We start from the raw sequence: 19,171 nt of genomic DNA, 5'->3' as shown, positions 1-19,171 counted from the left end.
AAAAATCAATCGTCAGACTGAGAGAGACGTAGCATGATCCTTTACCTCTTTGTGTGCTGGATTTAAACCCTTTAATGTCCGGTTGTCCCGATTGTTTTCCCAGTGCACCCACAGACATTCAGGAAAACCTCTGCACCGCCCACTCGGATTATATCGATACATAAAACAAGCGCACCGCCCGAGGTTAACACCAGCGCTGATTGGCTGACAGCCGCTTCACGTTCAGAGAGATTGTCAGTCAGTTGCTTGTTTTTATCTGTCGAGGATTCAGGGACCTGTCATATTTTTTTTCCCTTCGCCGCCTTTACAGTAGTTTTAACCTACTACCGCATAACCTCCTAATGCAAATTTTACAAGGAGGACGTCGAGAATGTAGTATTGTTGACGTTACACCTTTTTAACGATAGGTAAGTAAGCGAGCATTAGCTTAGTTATTGAACTGGTTACTTCAGGATAGCAGGAAAGCTAGTTAGCTAGCTGTCGTTAGGATATTGTTGTTACTTCAGTAGCCAAACCAAAACCGTGAAGCAGCAGGTCGGCGTTATTTGCTTTGTAGTTTTTGTGTTTTAAAGTAAACAACAGTAACTTATGCTGTCTTCCTAGTTTAGCTTCCTGCTAAAACCTGGTTAGCAACAGTCACTAAGCTACCCTTCCAACCTATTTGTCTCCAAGGTGACGGCGGTTGTCGCTTCGCACATCCCTCAATTCATCCGTCCATCCCCGAGGTCTGTCTCTTCTGTCTTCTGTCTGCTTTCCGGGCGACTGTCACCCCCCCTCCCTCCCTTTCCCTTGTCGCCCACTCCGAGACAAGCCGGCTGCCCTGCTCTGCTGTGTGGACTACCATACTGTGGATGACTAAGCTGACGGTTCTACGTGCCTGTGGCCGCCGGGCGGGCCGATGCTAGGAGCCTGGAAGACGTATCGGCGCGGGACCCGGTGAGGAGATGTCAGAGCGGGGATGCCTCTGCTCGGAGACAGTGTTGTAGTCGAGGGTATACACCAGTGTACACGGTATACCTACCTCTCTGACTCGGCTTACAAACAATCGGAGCAACTTTTCAGCCTAACTAGCGGTGACACATATATGGATGGTGGGGTCGCAGTATGCCCACCCCCTCAACACACACACCCCCGACACCACAGGCTGGAGGGAGTAGCAGCACCGGAGGAGCGGAGGGACCCATGTATGCCACCTCTGCCTCCTCCACCTCTTCGTTCCGGTTCGTCCCGGCTTTTTGCCTGGGCGTGGTGGCAGCAGTAGTGTTTCAGCTGGCCTGGGGAGGCCTGACTCTCACCTCTTTCTTCTTAAAGCTGTTCATCTATGTGTCATTCGCCCTACTGTGTTTCCTGGCCGGGAGCTTTGTTCTGCTAGTCAGGAAGAGTCCTCTCAAAGTCAGCTGCTTTGACAGAAACAGAAGGCATTCAGCTGCTCGGCTGGAGTTTTTCAACAAGCTCATGGTAAGACACTGGAGATGTTCAATTTCATTACTCACATGCTGTATACTGCACTTTTTATGCACACACTCAGCAGCACACTTCCTCAGTACTGCTGGATTTCACTGGTAAACAAGAAACTGCTAAACTCTACCGTTTCTTAATGCTGCCTCTGTCATTTCTAACCTTTATTAAACCAAACTGGAGTGCATGTGACTTTACCAGTGACCCAAATTTCAAATAATGTCGAACAGGCGGACATCTGTGTATAATTATTTTAGCACCCTTAACTATCCTCCTTCGCTCCTCAGGACTTTCATCCTTTTTTTTCTCTTTTTGTTTCACTCAATTATTTTCCTCCTCCTCCCCATCTTCCCTCTCTTGCTCATCCTCTCTGCGTGCCCTCAGATCCTCGCTGTTTTGTTCCATAATAGATGAGGTAAAGTCATGCTGCTGGATTTAGACACACTTTGAAAACACACACACATAAACACAGGCATACGTGGGTTGATTTATTCTTCAAGGGAAGCGATTGTGTCCTTGCAACCGGTCGGTGTCTTGCTGTCAGCGGTGTTTGTCGGCCTCTGTGTGCTGATGACTTATTGATGCTGACAGTAGAGGAATATTCGTCACAAGCATTTGTCTGGTCGATGCTGTAGGATTGATGACAAATTTGGGCTGTCGTTTTTTTTCTGTCAGGATTATTTAGGTTTATTAGACACACGACTCTCAATTTTTTTCTAGTGGAGCGTTCCTTCCTTTCCTGTCTGTTGCTCAACATTTCCTGCTTCCTTTTTTTTTTCATGCTGTCATCCTCATTGCTGTGATTGAAGTGCAGACAAGTGATCTGACGCTCCTGTTGTTGTTTTCAGGCTCGTTTCCTGGTGCCAGCTCAAGAGTCAAGCCAGAGCAGGAGGGTGGTGGTGTCACACAATGTGGACAAAGCCCTGAAAGAAGGTAACGCATCACTTTTCTGCTTTTCAGATCTTCTTAGGTGTTCAGGCAAACACGTTTTTTTAACATGCATATAAATCTACGTTTGAGGTTTCAGATCATCGTGGAAATCGCAGACATTCAAACATTTAAAAATCTCTTCTACTGGAGATGTACAGGCGCTTTCATTCAGCAGCTTTTACCTTTTCTGCCAAGCAGCTTTCTGCCATTTCTGATGCATTTTGTGTTATTGAAAAAGCAAACGTAATGAACAAAGCGAATCAGCAAGTCAGGATTCCTAAAGTGGATCACATAACCAATCAGAGCCAAATGTGACCATATTTCTTTGATATAATCTATAAAACAAAAAGATGCATGTTCACATTGATCAGTAGAAGCGTGCACAAGGGTTTAGGTTTTAATTAGACACTCAACTCAAACCTAAAAGGACAGCTGTGTTGAATCCACTCCCTACATGCTGTCTCATACTCATGATATTGCAGGGTGCTTTTGCAATAAATAAATATTCATAAATATTCATGATGATATGATGACTACACATATGAGGCAATATGAGGCAATAACAGATATGTTAATTAAAATTATGCAAGACAATCTGTGACAGTGGTGATGCAAAACCGCTGATTAAGTGTCCCAAAATCACAATCTACTGCTCACTGTATAGTTCCCAAAGAAAATGAGAGAATTAGATTAAAAAATCAGGCCTCATTTCACCGTGAGTGAGTGTTGTGTCTTTAAACTTTAAACTTCTGTTTATGTGAAAACTGCTGACTGATGGCACTCTCTCTCTCAATCAGTCATCATGACCGGGCGCTGATCCCTCCCACTCACGGCGGATTACAACAGTAGAACGTCCCGGTCATGAAACGCACACACACACACACCCACACACAGTTAGTCGAACAATATGTCTAGCTGCCAAGGAACAGATGGCCCCAGGATTTACAGCGATGGTGTATATTTGCACATGCTCTCTCATGTGTTTTAAAAAAGGTTTTTTTAGTCATAGTTTGATACAAGTTCATGTTTTCATTATTAGCTGCTTTTTATTTTATTTTATTAAGAATCGCACTCAAATTTAGGGCATTAACTTTCCAGATTATCTGTCATGATAAGATTATTGTGGTTGTTGATGATACCAATTTCCTAGTTTGCCAACTACTTTCATATTAAGATTTTTATTGGTTTAGAAAATCAAATCAAGAATTAATAATCACAAATCATCTGCTAATATAAAAATTGGATTTAGTCTACTATCAGAGAGTTATCCTCGGAATGTCTGGAGGTTTTCAAAGTTGAATAGATAAAATAATGTTTCAACAATAAAACAATGCATAATAATAATGATTACAGATGAAACAATCCAATGACACAAAGCAGTCAGCATGGACATACACATAAAGGTTCTCCAACCATCTCAAACCACACCCACTACTGTACAAATAAAATGGTTCAGACCAAATTACATTATGTCAAAATAGTGAATTTACTGGTATACAATCAAAAACAAGACCAAGTGGATTAAGAGTAAGCAAAGAAGTCTTGAGGTTTGAGAGTAGTCATCGATCAGAGTGAGTTTGGCAAATTATTCCAGTCTGACTCTGCGTTTTTAAACTTAAAAGCACGTTTCCCGGTTTCTTTAAAGATTCTCGGCACAATAAATAAAAAGGTTGTTGAGTGCGTCTGAGCGAGTATGACAATGCGAACGGAATGAATAGCTGTTTTAAGTAGAAATGTACTTTAATAAACAAAGAGCAAACAATGAAATGATTGTGTGGTAAAGGTTAAAAAAGGGGGTTAAAAAGGTTGACGGAAGCCCAGCCGGAGATGACTGTTGATGTGTTTTACGAGAGAAAGCGAGGTTCATCTGGCAGATGGTACATTGGCGTGATACTATACATAACGACAATGTATATTACCACTGTAAACCAGCTCAGATCAGATCATCAAAATCCCTAGACCACTCATGTCACGTGTGATACCGCCGACCGCACCCCTTCTATTATCATCCTTGTAAACATGTTAAGATCCCTCATAGTTGAAAGGCCAAAGATATTTTCTTAATTTAGCAGATCAAAAAAGACGAGATTGATTTGATTCACAGCTTTCATGGAATTTCCCTTTTTAGTTATGATTCAAAGCGAGGGGCGGTACTCGTCCCTTCAAAGCTAATCTGAATTAGAATCTGTAGCCTATGCAGTTAATGAAAGTTCACAGTTCAATTTCTTGTTTGATACACAGCTGTGCATGAAACTATGATTTAAATGTCTCATTTTGCTGTGCTTTTGCATCTTGTGCAGTATAAATGTCAAAGGCGTTATAAGTAAGGTGTGGCTAAGTTTATATATAGCAGCCATGATGGGAAACATTAAGATTTTGCCCACAGATTTCAGTTTTATGTCTATAACAACACTCTGGAGACCAAACTTGAAGCTGGATATTTCTTGGCTTTGTCTACCTACTTCATTCATTTCATTTTAAGTAAAAAACAGAAAAAACTGGAGCTACACTGTTTGCACAAGCAGTAAAAGCTGAAGAAGCTTGGATTTCATTTCCTTATAAATGGAAACTTAGTCATTAGCAGTGTTGCGTCATAGCAACAGGGTCCTACACTTGACTCTTTGTGTGGAGTTTCCATGTGCATTGCATAAATGAATGTGTGGGTTTCCTACAGGTGCACCAGTGTTCTTGTTATGTTCCCAATAAAAACAGCCTGGTCAGCTCTACTAGTTTTTAAATCTCTGCAGCTATTTGGTAACAGTGAGGTAGAATTCACCATCGTCTGCAAAGAAGGAGTAAAATAAGCCAAATGTTTCTTTGGAAGGATTTAAATTGTAATGTCAAGAAGTTTTGGGCGTTATACACTTTTTTTTCCTCTTCCTTTCTCACCCACAATGTATTCATTACTCTTATTTACCACAGCTGTCTGTCTGTAGGGGTATTCCAATATAAGAAAGCAACTTGAAAGCACTCTCTTTTCCTTTCTCTAGTGTTCGACTACGCTTACAGAGACTACATATTGTCTTGGTACATCCCGTTGAGTCGAGATGAGGGCCAGTTGTACTCCATGCTGTCAGAGGACTGGTGGCAGATGATTGGCCAGTTGAGATCCCGGCTCGCCGACATCGACCTAGTCAACGTGGTGTGTTACGACAGCATCCGGATCCTACACACACATTTCACTGACCTCAAGGCTGCGTCTGCAAGGTACGCAAACACATATAATGTAGTTGTAAACAGTTAAAGCTGCATTATCACCCCCAAAAAAATCATTTAAGGGGAAGACGGTGCTGTAATGTCGGTGCTCATAAAACCTCTGAGCACTTCCTTTGCACAGAGCTCTGACTCACTGTTGTTTAAAAGGTCTCCAGCCAGCATCTGCCAGGCACACTTACACAAACACACACACACACACACACACACACACACACACACACACACACACACAAACACACACACACACACACACACACACACGTACGTAGAAAAGAGCAGACAGTGTGATAATTTACACATTATCTGGTTTCATTATCTTGGCAAGTCAGGCAAGACTTATGATTTTATCACACTATAGAAATGTCTGGCCTCCCTCGTCTCCAGTGGTTTCGGAGAAATCAGTGTAGCAGCAGAGTGTCTCTTTCAGGCGAGGTTTCGGGAAGCTTAAAAGGGTGAAGATATGACACAGCTCAAGCATGAACCAGCACAGTGGCGCTTTCTATCCGTCTTATCTTTGTCTTCTATAATATCATCTGGCATCTCTATCTTCTTCCCCAAAATAGGGTTTCAAATTTGCTCCGTCTCTCTCGGTTGGTTTCTCAAATGTAACCCGTGTCTTTTCGGTGCGTCAACAGACCAGACGAGGGATCGCGGCCATTTCCTCTCCACCCCTGTTTGGTCAGTCCGGACTCGGAGCTGGCCTTCCTCCGCTGTGTAGCCAGAATACTGCTGCTATGTCTGCTGCCACAAAAGGATGCCAAGTCACATACACTACGCTGCTGCCTCACAGAAGTCATCACTACTAAAGGTACTCATTGTGTATGTGTATGCGTGTGTGTAGATCTACGACATATGACGCTATACTTTACTTATATTTGGAACAGTTAGTGATATCTTAACTACTACAGTCATCAGATAATAAAAGACCAAGATACATGCAAGCAACCATCAATCTTAGGAATTGTTTCCACCGACATAAGTGGGGAAATAACAGATTGATCATTTACTGATATGATATCAGGAAGAGCGCAGTTGTAATTAATAGCATTAGTGACAGCCGCATTCAATTTCAGCGCTATAGTTACAAAGCTGTGGTATTATTCATGCTTGGCTTAGGGTGTGGTTTTGCAGACACTCATGGAATGGAGCCATTGTTAATATTATTAGATACACCTGCAATGACAAGTGAAAATGGTGAAAAGGTCTGTCACAATTAAACGTTGACAATAACGGAAGTAAAAGTTGACATGAATGAAATTGTAATACATTTGTGATTAACATAAACCTCTCTGTTTGTTCGTTATGTATCAATTAACTTTTCCATGTTATGGGAATGAGACTGAATATCTACAGCATACATTTCTTTGTTAATCTGACACTGTGAAAACCTGTATAGTAATGTTCAGTTAAGTCAATAATCAGCCATTTTTCACAGTCTTGTCAGAGCACGAGGAGCACAGCTAGAATTAATGAAGCTCACATCCCAAAAAACCATGCTAGAGAGCAAGCATGCCTCATACTGGGCCCCTCTAAGCCACATGTGTGTGTTAATGGACCAGCAGCTTTTGACACCAGTAGGACTCTGGAGGCCCAGATAGCTGTAGTTATAATAAATGCCAAAGAATGAAATGCCTCAACACAGAAAATGTGCTCTATTTTAAAAAAAATTAAACACAGGTATAAATAGATCATATTTAAGTAATATCTCACAACTGGCTGTGGTATATTCATTAGGATTATTGTTCTCTACACTGAACCACTAGTACACTAGGCCTGTCACAATAATGACGTTATTGACTAAATAACGTGTAGCACCCACTCTCCAATCCCACCCCCTGCTCTCCTTGCATTATAATGCTATTATATTATCATTATATCAGTGGTATAAAATGATCTTCTTTTTTCTGAGACAATATATCGTCCAACAAAAGTAGTTATCATGACAGGTCGGCACTACACTACAACATTAAGTAGCAGCTGCTCACTGCTGATTCCAGTCAGCTGCTCCAATTGTTCTGCAGTAAACAGTAATAGATGAAATAATATAACATCTAGGTTGTATTCTTGCATTGGATTGAATGGGATTTAAATGTATCATCCTATCATGTTAAGATCTAAGCAGCTACTGTATTATCTATTATTACAGTGACAGTTCTTTATCTTATTCCTCTGCTCTCTCTTTGTGTGTGTGGGTCTATAACTGTCTGCATGTTGTGCACTAGAATATGTTCAGTTGCTAAAAACACACCCATGGATGACAAGATATTAGTGTGACTCCAACCTTCATTTTAAGCTCAGTGGCATACAGTGCAGATCTATTTAGCTGTTTTCTATCTATTCCAGTTGAGCTTGAAGTGTAATGGTGTGGATGGAAATGCAGAGAGACTGCTTATAACTGTCTGTACATATTGACTCACATGTGATGTGTGTTTATGTGTATTTTGTGCACATTTTCTGCGCGTCTGTGTATCTTTTATTTACTTTGGAATGTAACAGCAGTGTGTACAAGCGGTTCATGTTTACATTTACCTTCATATCCTTGTGTTTGTATGTTTTGTGTGTGTGCTCTAGTGTTGAAGCCTTTGGTGGAGGTGCTCAGCGATCCAGACTCCATTAACAGGATGCTGTTGTCTCAGCTGGAGCAGAGGGAGCAGCAGGCTGAGCAGCAGAAGAAAGCATACACCTACGCTGCCTCCTATGAAGACTTCATCAAACTGATATCAACCTCTGCTGATGTCAATTTCCTCAAACAACTCAGGCATGACACACGCACACACACACACACACACACACACACACACACACACACACACACACACACACACACACACACACACACACACACACACACACACTGCACTGCATTATTAATCCTAACCCTAACCCTTACATACACATCCTTAAATGAACCACAATCTATATATAAACAAACATGTTAACCAGACAGTGTTAACTACTTGTCTATTTGCTGCTCTGGGGTTACCATGGGAACAGACAGTGTCTCTGCGGCAGTATACTAGATCTAAATGTGGCATGGATGTGATACTGCTATATTGTCTTGTTAGTCTGACAAATATAAGCTCAGTTCAGACTTGTTACTGATGTATTTTTATCAACCCTGTTACTATAGTTACCACCTTATTTTCATAATGTACTGTATGTTGCATGCGGTACAGAATTTTTCTCATATTTTCCCATTGTGACTTGTCATTTCAGTTATATTCATCCCAGGATGGCCATTTTTTATTCTTTTGATTGATCGCAACAACTGATTGATTTTCTGTCTCTAGGTATCAGATAGTGGTAGAGATTATTCATGCCACCACCATCAGCAGCCTGCCTCAGCTCAAGAAGCAGAAAGGTAAAGTAACACAATATAACATTGCTATATAAAAATGCTTTCTTGTTTACAGGAGATGTTTTTCAATTATGGTATCAGCTTTATAGTTTATTTGACAGCCCATACAGCCCTATTGTTAACCTGGTAATGTTGAGTACCCTATAGTTTTATGTCTAAGATGTGTAGTATGGGTCCCCAGCATTTAGATACCATCGGATGCTAAGTTGCATATGTTGGGCAATTAGGGTAGTTAGCATACTTAGCATTAATTGGCATAATCACCCACAGGGACAATAATTGAGCAACTGCTTGGACAATGGGGTGGTCTTCGGGAGTTATTTAGGTTGCTGAATCCATTTCTGACTTTTCCAAAAACCAGGAGTAGTACCATGGTCCATTACTGGTTTATTTTGAATTGTCAGAAATGGATTCAGCGTCCTCAACAACCCCAGAAACCACCCCAATATTGTCCAAATTGGCCAAGCAGTTGCTGAAATATTGTCCATATAGGTGATCATGCTAATTAATGCTGATTATGCTAACTAGGTTAATTTCCAAGTTAGTACTCATTTTAGATTTATAACCTAAATTATTACGTTTTTAGAACATATAAATTACAAGAATGTTCATTCAGTTATATGCAGCTACACAGCTAGTTGTGCTACTATGTGACCAAATCTGGCTCACACTTAGTTTTCTCTCCCTCTCTCTTAGAGCGAAAAGGTAAAGAGTCAGCAGCAATGAAGGCCGACCTGCTGAGGGCCAGAGATATGAAACGATACATCAATCAGCTGACCGTTGCTAAGAAACAATGCGAGAAACGGATCCGCCTACTCGGTGGACCGAACTATGAAAATAACGAGGAGGGAGGCGGTGATGACAGCGATGATCCTCAGAGTCAGAAGGTAACGCTGGTGTGAATTGTGGTTGAAAAGATGTGTGTTAACATGCTAAATGACTGAAAACCACAGTAGAACACTATGTCTGATATTTAATGGTTTACCAGTCGACTCAAGGAAACTATGAAACACTTTTCTGATCTTGCTAAAGCGTATGACGTATTTATTGTCAGACATTAACACAGCTTTGGTCTTTTTTTCCCTCTTTGCTTCCAGATCCTCCAGTTCGATGACATCATGTGTAATCCAGGCTACAGGGAGCATTTCAGAGTTTACATGGAGAGAGTTGATAAGAGAGCTCTGATAAGCTTCTGGGAGTTGGTGGAAACTCTGAAAACTGCCAACAAGGTGACCGGCACACATTCCAGAGGGTTTATCCCTCAGTGCTAATAGTGTATGGTGTTATAGGAACAGTAGTATAGTAAGTAACGAGTGACGATGATGTTTTCTTACTTCTGTAGCAGTGTGGAGCTGGGTGTTGTTTTCACACAACATATAAGAGTATTTTGTACTGCTGCACACATGAAAAAGTGGTTTTATTTCTTTGTTTGACAGAATGAGGTGCCCCAAATCGTTGGGGAAATCTACCAAAAGTTCTTTGCAGAGAGCAGGGAGATTCCAGTGGAGAAGTTCCTCCTCAAGGAGATCCAACAGAGTCTGGTGGGGAACAGAGGAACACAAGTCTTTGTCAAAATACAGGAACAGGTTACTGCTTTTTGCTTCTAACTAACTAACTGGGGCCAGAGTGGAGAATATGTGGGAACAGAGGTGCTAAATAGAGACATGGGACTTTTCTTATTAAAGGTCATCAGAGGTGTAAGTAATAACTGTATGGTCTACAGTGTCAACATGTTCTACAATGACTGTTGTACATTTTCTAGGTGGCTGAGACGATGAGAGAGCGTTACTACCCCTCCTTCCTGGTTTCGGATCTCTACGATAGGCTGATCAGACGAGACGAGCAGAACAGCCAATCACAGTGTAGCACGGAGGAAAAGGAGGAAGGGGTCAGGCACTAACTTCCGAATGTTCCAATGTTTGAATACTTATGTCACTTTTATTCACCTGTTTTTGCGTGTTTAAACACGTCTGCATCGTATTTCTTTCTAAATGTGTATTTAATATCCCTGTGTGTAGTGTCAGGGTCTAGACGCAGGAGAGGAGGTGGGTGACGAGGGCAGTAAAGGAATCAATGAGCAGGTCAGCTACGCCGCCACTAAACTCCGACAACTCTACGACAAACTGGAGTACAAGCGACAGGCCCTGGGCTCCATCCAGAATGCACCCAAACCGGACAAAAAGGTAACAAATACAAGCAAGTTTGATGAAACGGAGCAGGTGCCATAAAACGCAAACACATGATCCAAATGAGTTAAAGGTGCAGTGTGTAGAATTTAGTGGCATCTAGCAGAAAGGACTTGGCAGAAACGGAATATAATATAAGTATGTTTTAATTAGTGTATAATCACCTGAAGATAAGAGTCATTGTGTTTTTGTTACATCACAATGAAACCTTAATATCTACATACTGATAGGGAGCGACCCGGGTCCTCTTCCATGGAGCCTTCCATGTTGGACCGCCATGTTTCTACAGTAGCCCACAATGGACAAACCAAACACTGGCTCTAGAGTTTGTCTAGAAATCTAGTTTTCTGGTTTCTAGGCTTTCTAGGCTTTAGTTATTTGTGGGATTCATGACCACCATATTCATTTGGTTGCAATCTGCAACTTCATCACTACATTTTTCTAAATGCTACACACTGCACCTGTAACATATACATCCAGATTCTTCATCACGGTGCCCTGAATTTGTCAGGACCTATTTAGTGGTTGAAGTGCAATGTGACAAAATCCTCTAATAAACACCTGATTTGTTAAAAAACCTCCTTTTTCATAGCTAACATGAAAGAAAACCCGCCCACACATCTGTTATTCATCTTAATGTAATTGTGGTTAACTTGTTTAACTCTAAATCTTGTGTGTGTGTGTTTGTAGATAGTGAGCAAACTAAAGGAGGAGATAGGAGCCATGGAGAGAGAACACAGCGAACTCCAGCAACATATAACCAGGACTGACTGGTGGTGTGAAAACCTGGGGCAATGGAGGGCTACTATCACTACTGCTGAGGTGATGATTTTTAAATGTAATTCAATTTAAAAAAACATGAAAACAGTAGACGGCTCATTCTACAAATGCTGAGAACTTAAAGGCGTTGGAGTGATCTGATGACCCTTCTTTCCACCTGGCATCAGCGTGCTTGCAGCTGAATCGGACTGTAATCAGATAGAGCCGAAAAGACACGAAATTAGATTTAAGTTGCAGCTACCTAACCTGTTTAACAGAAGTGTGCAGGGATGCGTTTGACCTCATTAAAAGCAAAGCGTGGTGTGCCTCCAGTCCACACGTAACTGAGACAGAAATATATATTTACTCGTATGTGCATCAAATGAGATTGTGCAAGCAAATCAGATGCGAGTCATGCAGCCCTGATAAAAAAAAACCTCAACATGTGAAGCGCTTCTCCTGAGATGATTAACGAGCACACTGCACACTGGTTGGTTACTGTTTTTTTTGCTGAGGTAATTAACTTCCCCACCGTCACGTGTCCCTCTCTAGTAACTAAATGTTGAGATGATTTCATGGCACCAAGAAAAGTGCATTAGAGCTCAATTAAGTGCAAGCTCATGCAAAAACACCTAAATAGACAGATCATGTAACCAGAAAGTCTCATGACATCACTCAAGTCGATGTGAGCTACAGACAGATAAACGTTAGCGCCACGTAACGTTAACCTTGTTACAGCCTGATGCAGCAGGCAAGGTTGTTGGTAAATCTGGTGTATGAAGCTATTGTTTGTGTGTGTGTGTGTGTGTGTGTGTAGGCTACAGAAGAAGGCGGCGAGACTGTTGCTTCTTACAGCGTGTGTGTGAGCCTGGTAGAAGGAGAGGAGACGGCCAACAGCCGCTGGAGCGTCCAGAGGAAACTCACTGAATTCCAGATGTTGCACCGCAAACTCACCGAGGTAACCTCACATCAGAGCTGCATATGTACGGATATGTTTTCTTATCTTAGCTGTCGTCGTGCTGTTCTACTGTTTCAATCCCGCCTCCGCTTCAGAGCAATTTGTGTGTGTCACTGCAGCATCAGGGAAGAAACTCTTTATACAGCACGCAGAAGAAAGATGAAATGTCACAGTCTATTGATTTGATGCTGGATGATGAAGCATTTCCAGACTCTTTGTGATTAAATGAATTTGCTGTATCACTGTAAAGTGGTTTTAGATTCAATCTGATGGCAGAAGTAATTAAATATATATTCTGTATTTGTTAATGTTCTATACTGTATTATCTAGAATGTAATGTGTATTTCTACATTTCAATCTCTGTCTCTTGTCCCAGTGTTTTCCATCGTTGAAGAAAGTCCAGTTACCATCACTCAGCAAACTTCCCTTCAAATCCATCGACCAGAAGTTTTTAGACAAGAGCAAAACACAGCTCAATGCCTTTCTACAGGTAAACACGATGTAAAACTACACAACGCCCGATTACTATTACTTCTAACTTGACAAGAGCAAAACTCCATTTTCTGCCTTGTTAATCGTAACATAAAGCCACACAAATTGAAGGTAATTAGAGCAGTGATTACCAAGCAGGGCTGCTTCTTCTGCAGTCGTTAGGAAATACAGGAAAAGAAAAGAGAAGTTGTGATTTATGAAGAATGATTCCACATTTTGAGTTTTCCGATTGGGTTTGTGAAAACTAGCGTTCACAGATAGCTCAAAGTAATGAATTAGATAACTAAAAGTAAATATTAAAGAGTTAAAATAGATAGACAAAAGTAATGGATGAAGATAGATAACTAAACAAATAAACAGTTCAGATTGTTAGCTGATAGATTAATGGATGAAGTAGTTATCTAAAAGTAATGGATAATGATTAACATGGAGAGCTAACAGTAACAGGTATTTAGTAGAAATAGTTAAAGGTAATGGATAACAGTTACACAGATAGCTAAAAGTAATGGATAAATAGTGTGGTAGAACTACAAATGTAATCTTTACCAGACAGACTTAAACACTCAGCTGTATGAACATTTTCTTTTAACAATATTCAATTTTGTATAATCAGTAGCTGTAAATTACATCTACATTTGTTCAAATAAACAGAAATGGAGCATGATGGGTGGTGATGGGGTTGTTTTTATTGACTTGTACAGAGACTCCCTGGGTGATGTGCATTCTTTAAATAAACTGAAGTTAATATTGAAAAATCGAACGGACACTTAAGTTAACCCAGCTCAATGCTCACACTGCTTCCTCCTGGTTTATAATCTCAGTTAAACAACATTGATGATGACTTGAACTGTGTGTGTGTGTGTGTGTGTGTGTGTGTGTGTGGGGGTTTGTAGCGTCTACTGACAGATGAGCGATTGTGCCAGTCAGAGGCTCTCTACGCGTTCCTCAGCCCGTCTCCAGAGCACCTTAAGGTAACTCATTTCTCATACCTACATTTCAAATATGAATATATAATTGTCATAATGTCATACAAACATGTAGAATTCAGAATAAAACTTCTTCCTTCCTCCTCAGAGCTTCTACATATTAATATTTATATGTACATTACAATGAAGAAGTTTTGTTTTGAGAGTTGAGGCTTTGAAATTCCTTCCAGCAGACTTCATGATTAAGCGTACACACGTTAAAGCAGCAGCTAAGGGAAATAGTGAAACATGTACACAGTCAGTTTCCCATTCATTATTAATTGAATGGCTCTAAACTCAAAAACATGACGACGCATTCAAATTTGAGTTTTTCCTCTGGCAAACTCTCCTGACAAATACCCTTTCTACTGCTTACACCAACAGTCACTGCAACTTACAAACCAGGGAATTTCATTACCCAGTGGAAATAAATCACACCAGATACCAACAATGAAATATTAGATTATAGATAAAACTGACATCAGATAATTAGTTTATCATATTTTGTTAGTTCTGTGCAGCTTCAATGACAGAACAAAGCAATTACACTGACAGAGTTTGGTTCCCACCACTTGTATAATGCAATATACAGCAGCAGATATACATTAATAATACTTTACCGTGTGGGTATGTTGATGGATTTACAGCAATGATACAATGTTTGAGATCTTCCTGAAGGTTATATTTGCCCAGATGAGGTTGTCCACTCACTTATTAGTTGCTGGTATGTCTCAGTATGTTGTATAGTGATGATATCTTGTTCAATGTTTGAAGGTGATGTCCATTCAGAAGAAGTCTTCCTTCTCTCTGGCTTCCTTCCTGGAGAGGCTACCTGGAGACTTCTTCTCCCACACTGAGGTACGAACCCAAGCAAGGCCAATAAAGCAACAGTAAATATAGCCCTGTCACTATAACTACTTTTGTTGGACGATATAGTGTCTCAGAAATAATCGCGATAAACGATATTATTGTCATTTGAAGATCATTTTATACCACTGATATAATAGTATAATAATGCAATAGCTTCTTAGTTGCTAATGTGAAGTGTGGCAATATTGAGGTCAAAAACATGATCCAGGTAATGTCCATGTATCACAAGATAAGTCAGTATATAGACATGATGATGTTGATAGTTATGTTATTGTACGATAATTCAATAATGTAATTATTGTGAGAGGCAGTAAATGTACTGACAGCTTAACTGTCTTGCACCCTAATCTGAATAATGTGCACTATGTGTAATTGCTGTTGGTAGGAGGAGGCTGACGATGACAGCGACCTGTCAGATTACGGTGATGAGGCAGACGGGAGGAGAGATGCTCTGGCCGAACCCTGCTTCATGCTCATAGGAGAGATCTTTGAACTCAGAGGAAGTGAGTAGGGCACCCTTGTCTTTTTAATCACATTAAAAACATCTTGCAAGAAACAGTCAGAGATCTATATTAAGAAACTAGAGATCTGTCTTTGAGACAAACCTTTAGTTTCTAGTTCTCCTAGGTGCAGTCTGCTAGTTGGTTAGCGTCATGAATTCTAACTGCATCTGAATGACTTTATCTGATCAATTTCTTGTCTGTCTACAGTGTTTAAGTGGGTGAGGAAGACTCTAATTGCACTAGTTCAGGTGACATTTGGACGAACTATCAACAAGTAAGTACTAAGAAGTCGGTATTTTAATGAACTGGGCTTTCAGGGACTGTCAGTTTTTCAGAAAATCAAGTTTGAATGAGTAACAGCAAACACGTAATCTCTTGTAATTCATTTGAATGTAACTCAAGTAGCATAATAATAACATATTGTGGAATTGCCTTCCATTCATTAATGTTGCCTGTGCTAATAAGTGACTTCAGGTTTATTGTTAAGAGACAACAAACACTTGTTCTTACTGTATATTACTCTGAGATCACCTATGACGCTAACATCTTCTGTCCTCTATTCTAGACAGATCCGGGACACGGTAAACTGGATCTTCTGCGAGCAGATGTTGGTGTGTTACATCAGCGTGTTCAGGGACAACTTCTGGCCCAACGGGAAGCTGGCACCGCACGTCAAGGTCCGAACCGACACCGAACGCATTGAAACTAAAGAACGGGCTCAACAGAAACTACTTGACAATATTCCAGGTAGCCCACGAGCCGTACCTCTTAACAGCTGTCTAATCCACACTGTGTAATATAGATCTTCTGACCTCTTTGTTTTGATCAACATGGTCTTTTTATGTCAGATGCACTAGCGAATCTAGTTGGCCAGCAGAACGCTCGCTATGGAATCATCAAGATCTTCAACGCCCTGCAGGAGGCTAGTGCCAACAAACATCTTCTCTATGTAAGAACAACACAACACATCAAACCAGATCTCATAGAATTGATAATATAATATGTTACTACAGCTGTAAACATAATCATTTTGTCTCACTGTCTTTCATTAGGTGTTGATGGAGATGTTACTCAAGGAACTGTGTCCCGAACTCAGCACGGAGGTGGACAACATCTGAAAACCGCATCCATTCGACACACACAGAGGCAGAGTCTCCGGGGTGGAATCGAGCGAGACTCTTGCCAGGTTTCATCATTTTAGGCCTTTCTGTAGCTGACCAATCATAAACTGCCAAGCTAGACAGGGAGAGAAGGCCTTTCGGTGTAAAACCTGAGACAGAAAGCAGCCGCGTTCTGTCAGAGCTCGAGACGCGCGCCGGTTCTGTCGGTAGAACTTTGCTGTGAAATGATGAAAAACCGGGTTTGACACCAGACTGGAAGTGGGGGGTGGGAGGGGGGGCTGCTGCAGTTTGACTTTTGTTGCGGTGCAGATCTAAACTTTGCCTGTCTGAACGAGGGAGAAACCACTAGAATCTTCCCGTTCAGACAGCTGTCTTAAGTAGAGACATCACATTTGTACAACATTCCCACATTCCCACATGAACAAATGGTATTTTTGACATCATGTGACCCACTTTCTTTCTTTATTTTTTCATTAGCACTGAAACGTCAGATCTGTACCACAACCATTTCGAAATTCGATCTTTGGTGTAAATCATGACGGTCTATAGATTACAAGGCAGAGTAACCAGTTTTGTCAAAATAAACCACTTGATTGTTTGGTCATCATGTTCTAGCTGATAATCTATAGACCTTGATTAAATGCAGCAAAAGACAGTTGAAGTTCAGATTCTATGTTGCCTGTTACTCCAAAGGCAACCAATGTATGTGTGTGTATGTGTGTGTGTGTGTGTGTGTGTGTGTGTGTGTGTGTGTGTGTGTGTGTGTGTGTGTGTGTGTGTGTGTGTGTGTGTGTGTGTGTGTGTGTGTGTGTGTGTGTGTGTGTGTGTGTGTGTGTGTGTGTGTGTGTGTGTGTGTGTGTGTGTGTGTGTGTATATGTGAGTGTGACTGCCCACGAACCTCTGAACATTCCTCCTACACACAACCTGAGCAACAACACTTGTTCTGTTCTGTGATTCTTGTTACGGCTTATAATTGTGCAATATAATGTCATGTAAAAGTCATTGTGATGATTTTATTTATGATAATTATTGATAGATTTTATTTTTACCAAAAATTGTTTAGAAAGCGTTTATATAAGCAATAAATTGCAAAAAAAAAAAAAGAGAAGTTGATGCATTTTTTCTAATTTCTTGAACAAGATCTAGAATTACATATTATGAGGTTTCCGGAGTTCTGATGCAGAAAACTGAACCACATTAAATCCATTCAAATATTACTTGAAATATGTTTAAATGCTTTGATTACATTTCAGTTTAATATGAAGATATTTGAAAAGAGAGATACTTCAATTTAATGTGATTTAAAGTTGATTGGTTTTTTTAATGAGTTTTTGTTTTTTTAATATTAAATTAAAGGAAATGAATATAACTGAGCTTCAGATAAGAGGTGTGTACAGATACAAAGAAACTGTCTTAAATTAATTAAGTTTATTGAATATGAAATTGAGTAAAGCCAGCAGTGTTGGAGATGATACTGCCTTTAGCTGTAACTTATTTTGTGAAATATTGTTCCAAATTCAGATAACGTGGAGTAGAACTTCTTTCCTAATTCTATCAACCTGAAAATCACTTTTTTTTAAGCATTCATGAACTCATTTTATAAGTGGTTGAGGTAGGTCATTTTTTTCAGCAGAATACTGTGATTGCAAAAGGTTGTAAGCATGTTCTAGGACATGAATGCAACATGTGTTCCCCAAAAGGTTTAGAGTCTGAAGGGGGGGGGCAGAGTGAGCTATGCTTATGTGTAGGTGACAACCGGTGCTACAGCTGAGTCGGGGGGTGTCAAGCTGCAGAGAGTAAAGTGAAAGTGAAAGACAGGAAGTGCAACATTACGTATTTAAAATAAGAGCAATGTATCACTTTAAAGACTCGACTGTAGAGAACAACAGATTTCTTTTTATCCTGTGAAAACTGTTTCAAGTTTCAATGATGTTCTGGAGGATGAAAAGAATCAGGCTACTATAGAGCTGTGGCTGCTCTATGTCCGACTTGTAACCAGACTGAGCTGTTCCGCTGTAGTTTTTAATTTAATGACATACAGTATACAGAACAGTATACATTTTTTGCAGCTGCTACACTAAACTGATTCAAATTAGACTAAAGACCCCCATCAGATCAAATTCTTGCTTTTCAATGTTTTATCACAGAAAGTGAATGAAACACATGACCAAAAATAGTCACATAATTGTGTTATCTATGGATGGATTTATAGTTAAAATAAATGATTCCCTTTTTGCTTTCCTCTCAAGGACTTCTCAGGACCCCACATTGAGAACCACCGCTTCAGGGGACATTTTATTTTGACACTTACAACCGGAACAAGTGTTGTATCATGATGGGCTTGTTGAGCTCCCA

The 19,171-nt window shown here is 40.4% G+C and overlaps 1 protein-coding gene across 1 annotated transcript; it reads left to right on the top strand.

Moving 5' to 3' along the window:
* Positions 1–247: 247 nt before the first annotated feature.
* Positions 248–17,903, top strand: snx25 (sorting nexin 25). The gene is made up of 22 exons (XM_062425371.1): positions 248–407; positions 673–1,458; positions 2,307–2,391; positions 5,379–5,595; positions 6,240–6,412; positions 8,176–8,362; positions 8,895–8,965; positions 9,659–9,849; positions 10,060–10,191; positions 10,399–10,548; positions 10,725–10,850; positions 10,981–11,145; positions 11,839–11,970; positions 12,725–12,865; positions 13,242–13,355; positions 14,251–14,328; positions 15,097–15,180; positions 15,578–15,695; positions 15,903–15,969; positions 16,261–16,442; positions 16,544–16,644; positions 16,748–17,903. Exons 2-22 carry the CDS (start codon positions 1,105–1,107, stop codon positions 16,811–16,813), a joined length of 2,934 nt encoding a protein of 977 aa, XP_062281355.1. The 5' UTR covers positions 248–407; positions 673–1,104; the 3' UTR covers positions 16,814–17,903.
* The last annotated feature ends 1,268 nt before the right edge of the window (positions 17,904–19,171 follow it).

Source organism: Scomber scombrus, chromosome 9, assembly GCF_963691925.1.
Source record: "Scomber scombrus chromosome 9, fScoSco1.1, whole genome shotgun sequence".
Classification (NCBI taxonomy): domain Eukaryota; kingdom Metazoa; phylum Chordata; class Actinopteri; order Scombriformes; family Scombridae; genus Scomber; species Scomber scombrus.
The sequence above is the reverse complement of the archived record's forward strand: the minus strand, read 5'-3'. Positions and strand labels throughout refer to the sequence as shown.

Bases quoted from the DNA above. Each gene is read 5' to 3' on its own strand.
- snx25 (XM_062425371.1), top strand. From the start codon at position 1,105: ATGCCCACCCCCTCAACACACACACCCCCGACACCACAGGCTGGAGGG. The intron at 6,413-8,175 runs GTACTCATTGTG...TGTGTGCTCTAG, and splicing joins AGAAGTCATCACTACTAAAG to TGTTGAAGCCTTTGGTGGAG. The intron at 8,363-8,894 runs GCATGACACACG...TTCTGTCTCTAG, and splicing joins AATTTCCTCAAACAACTCAG to GTATCAGATAGTGGTAGAGA.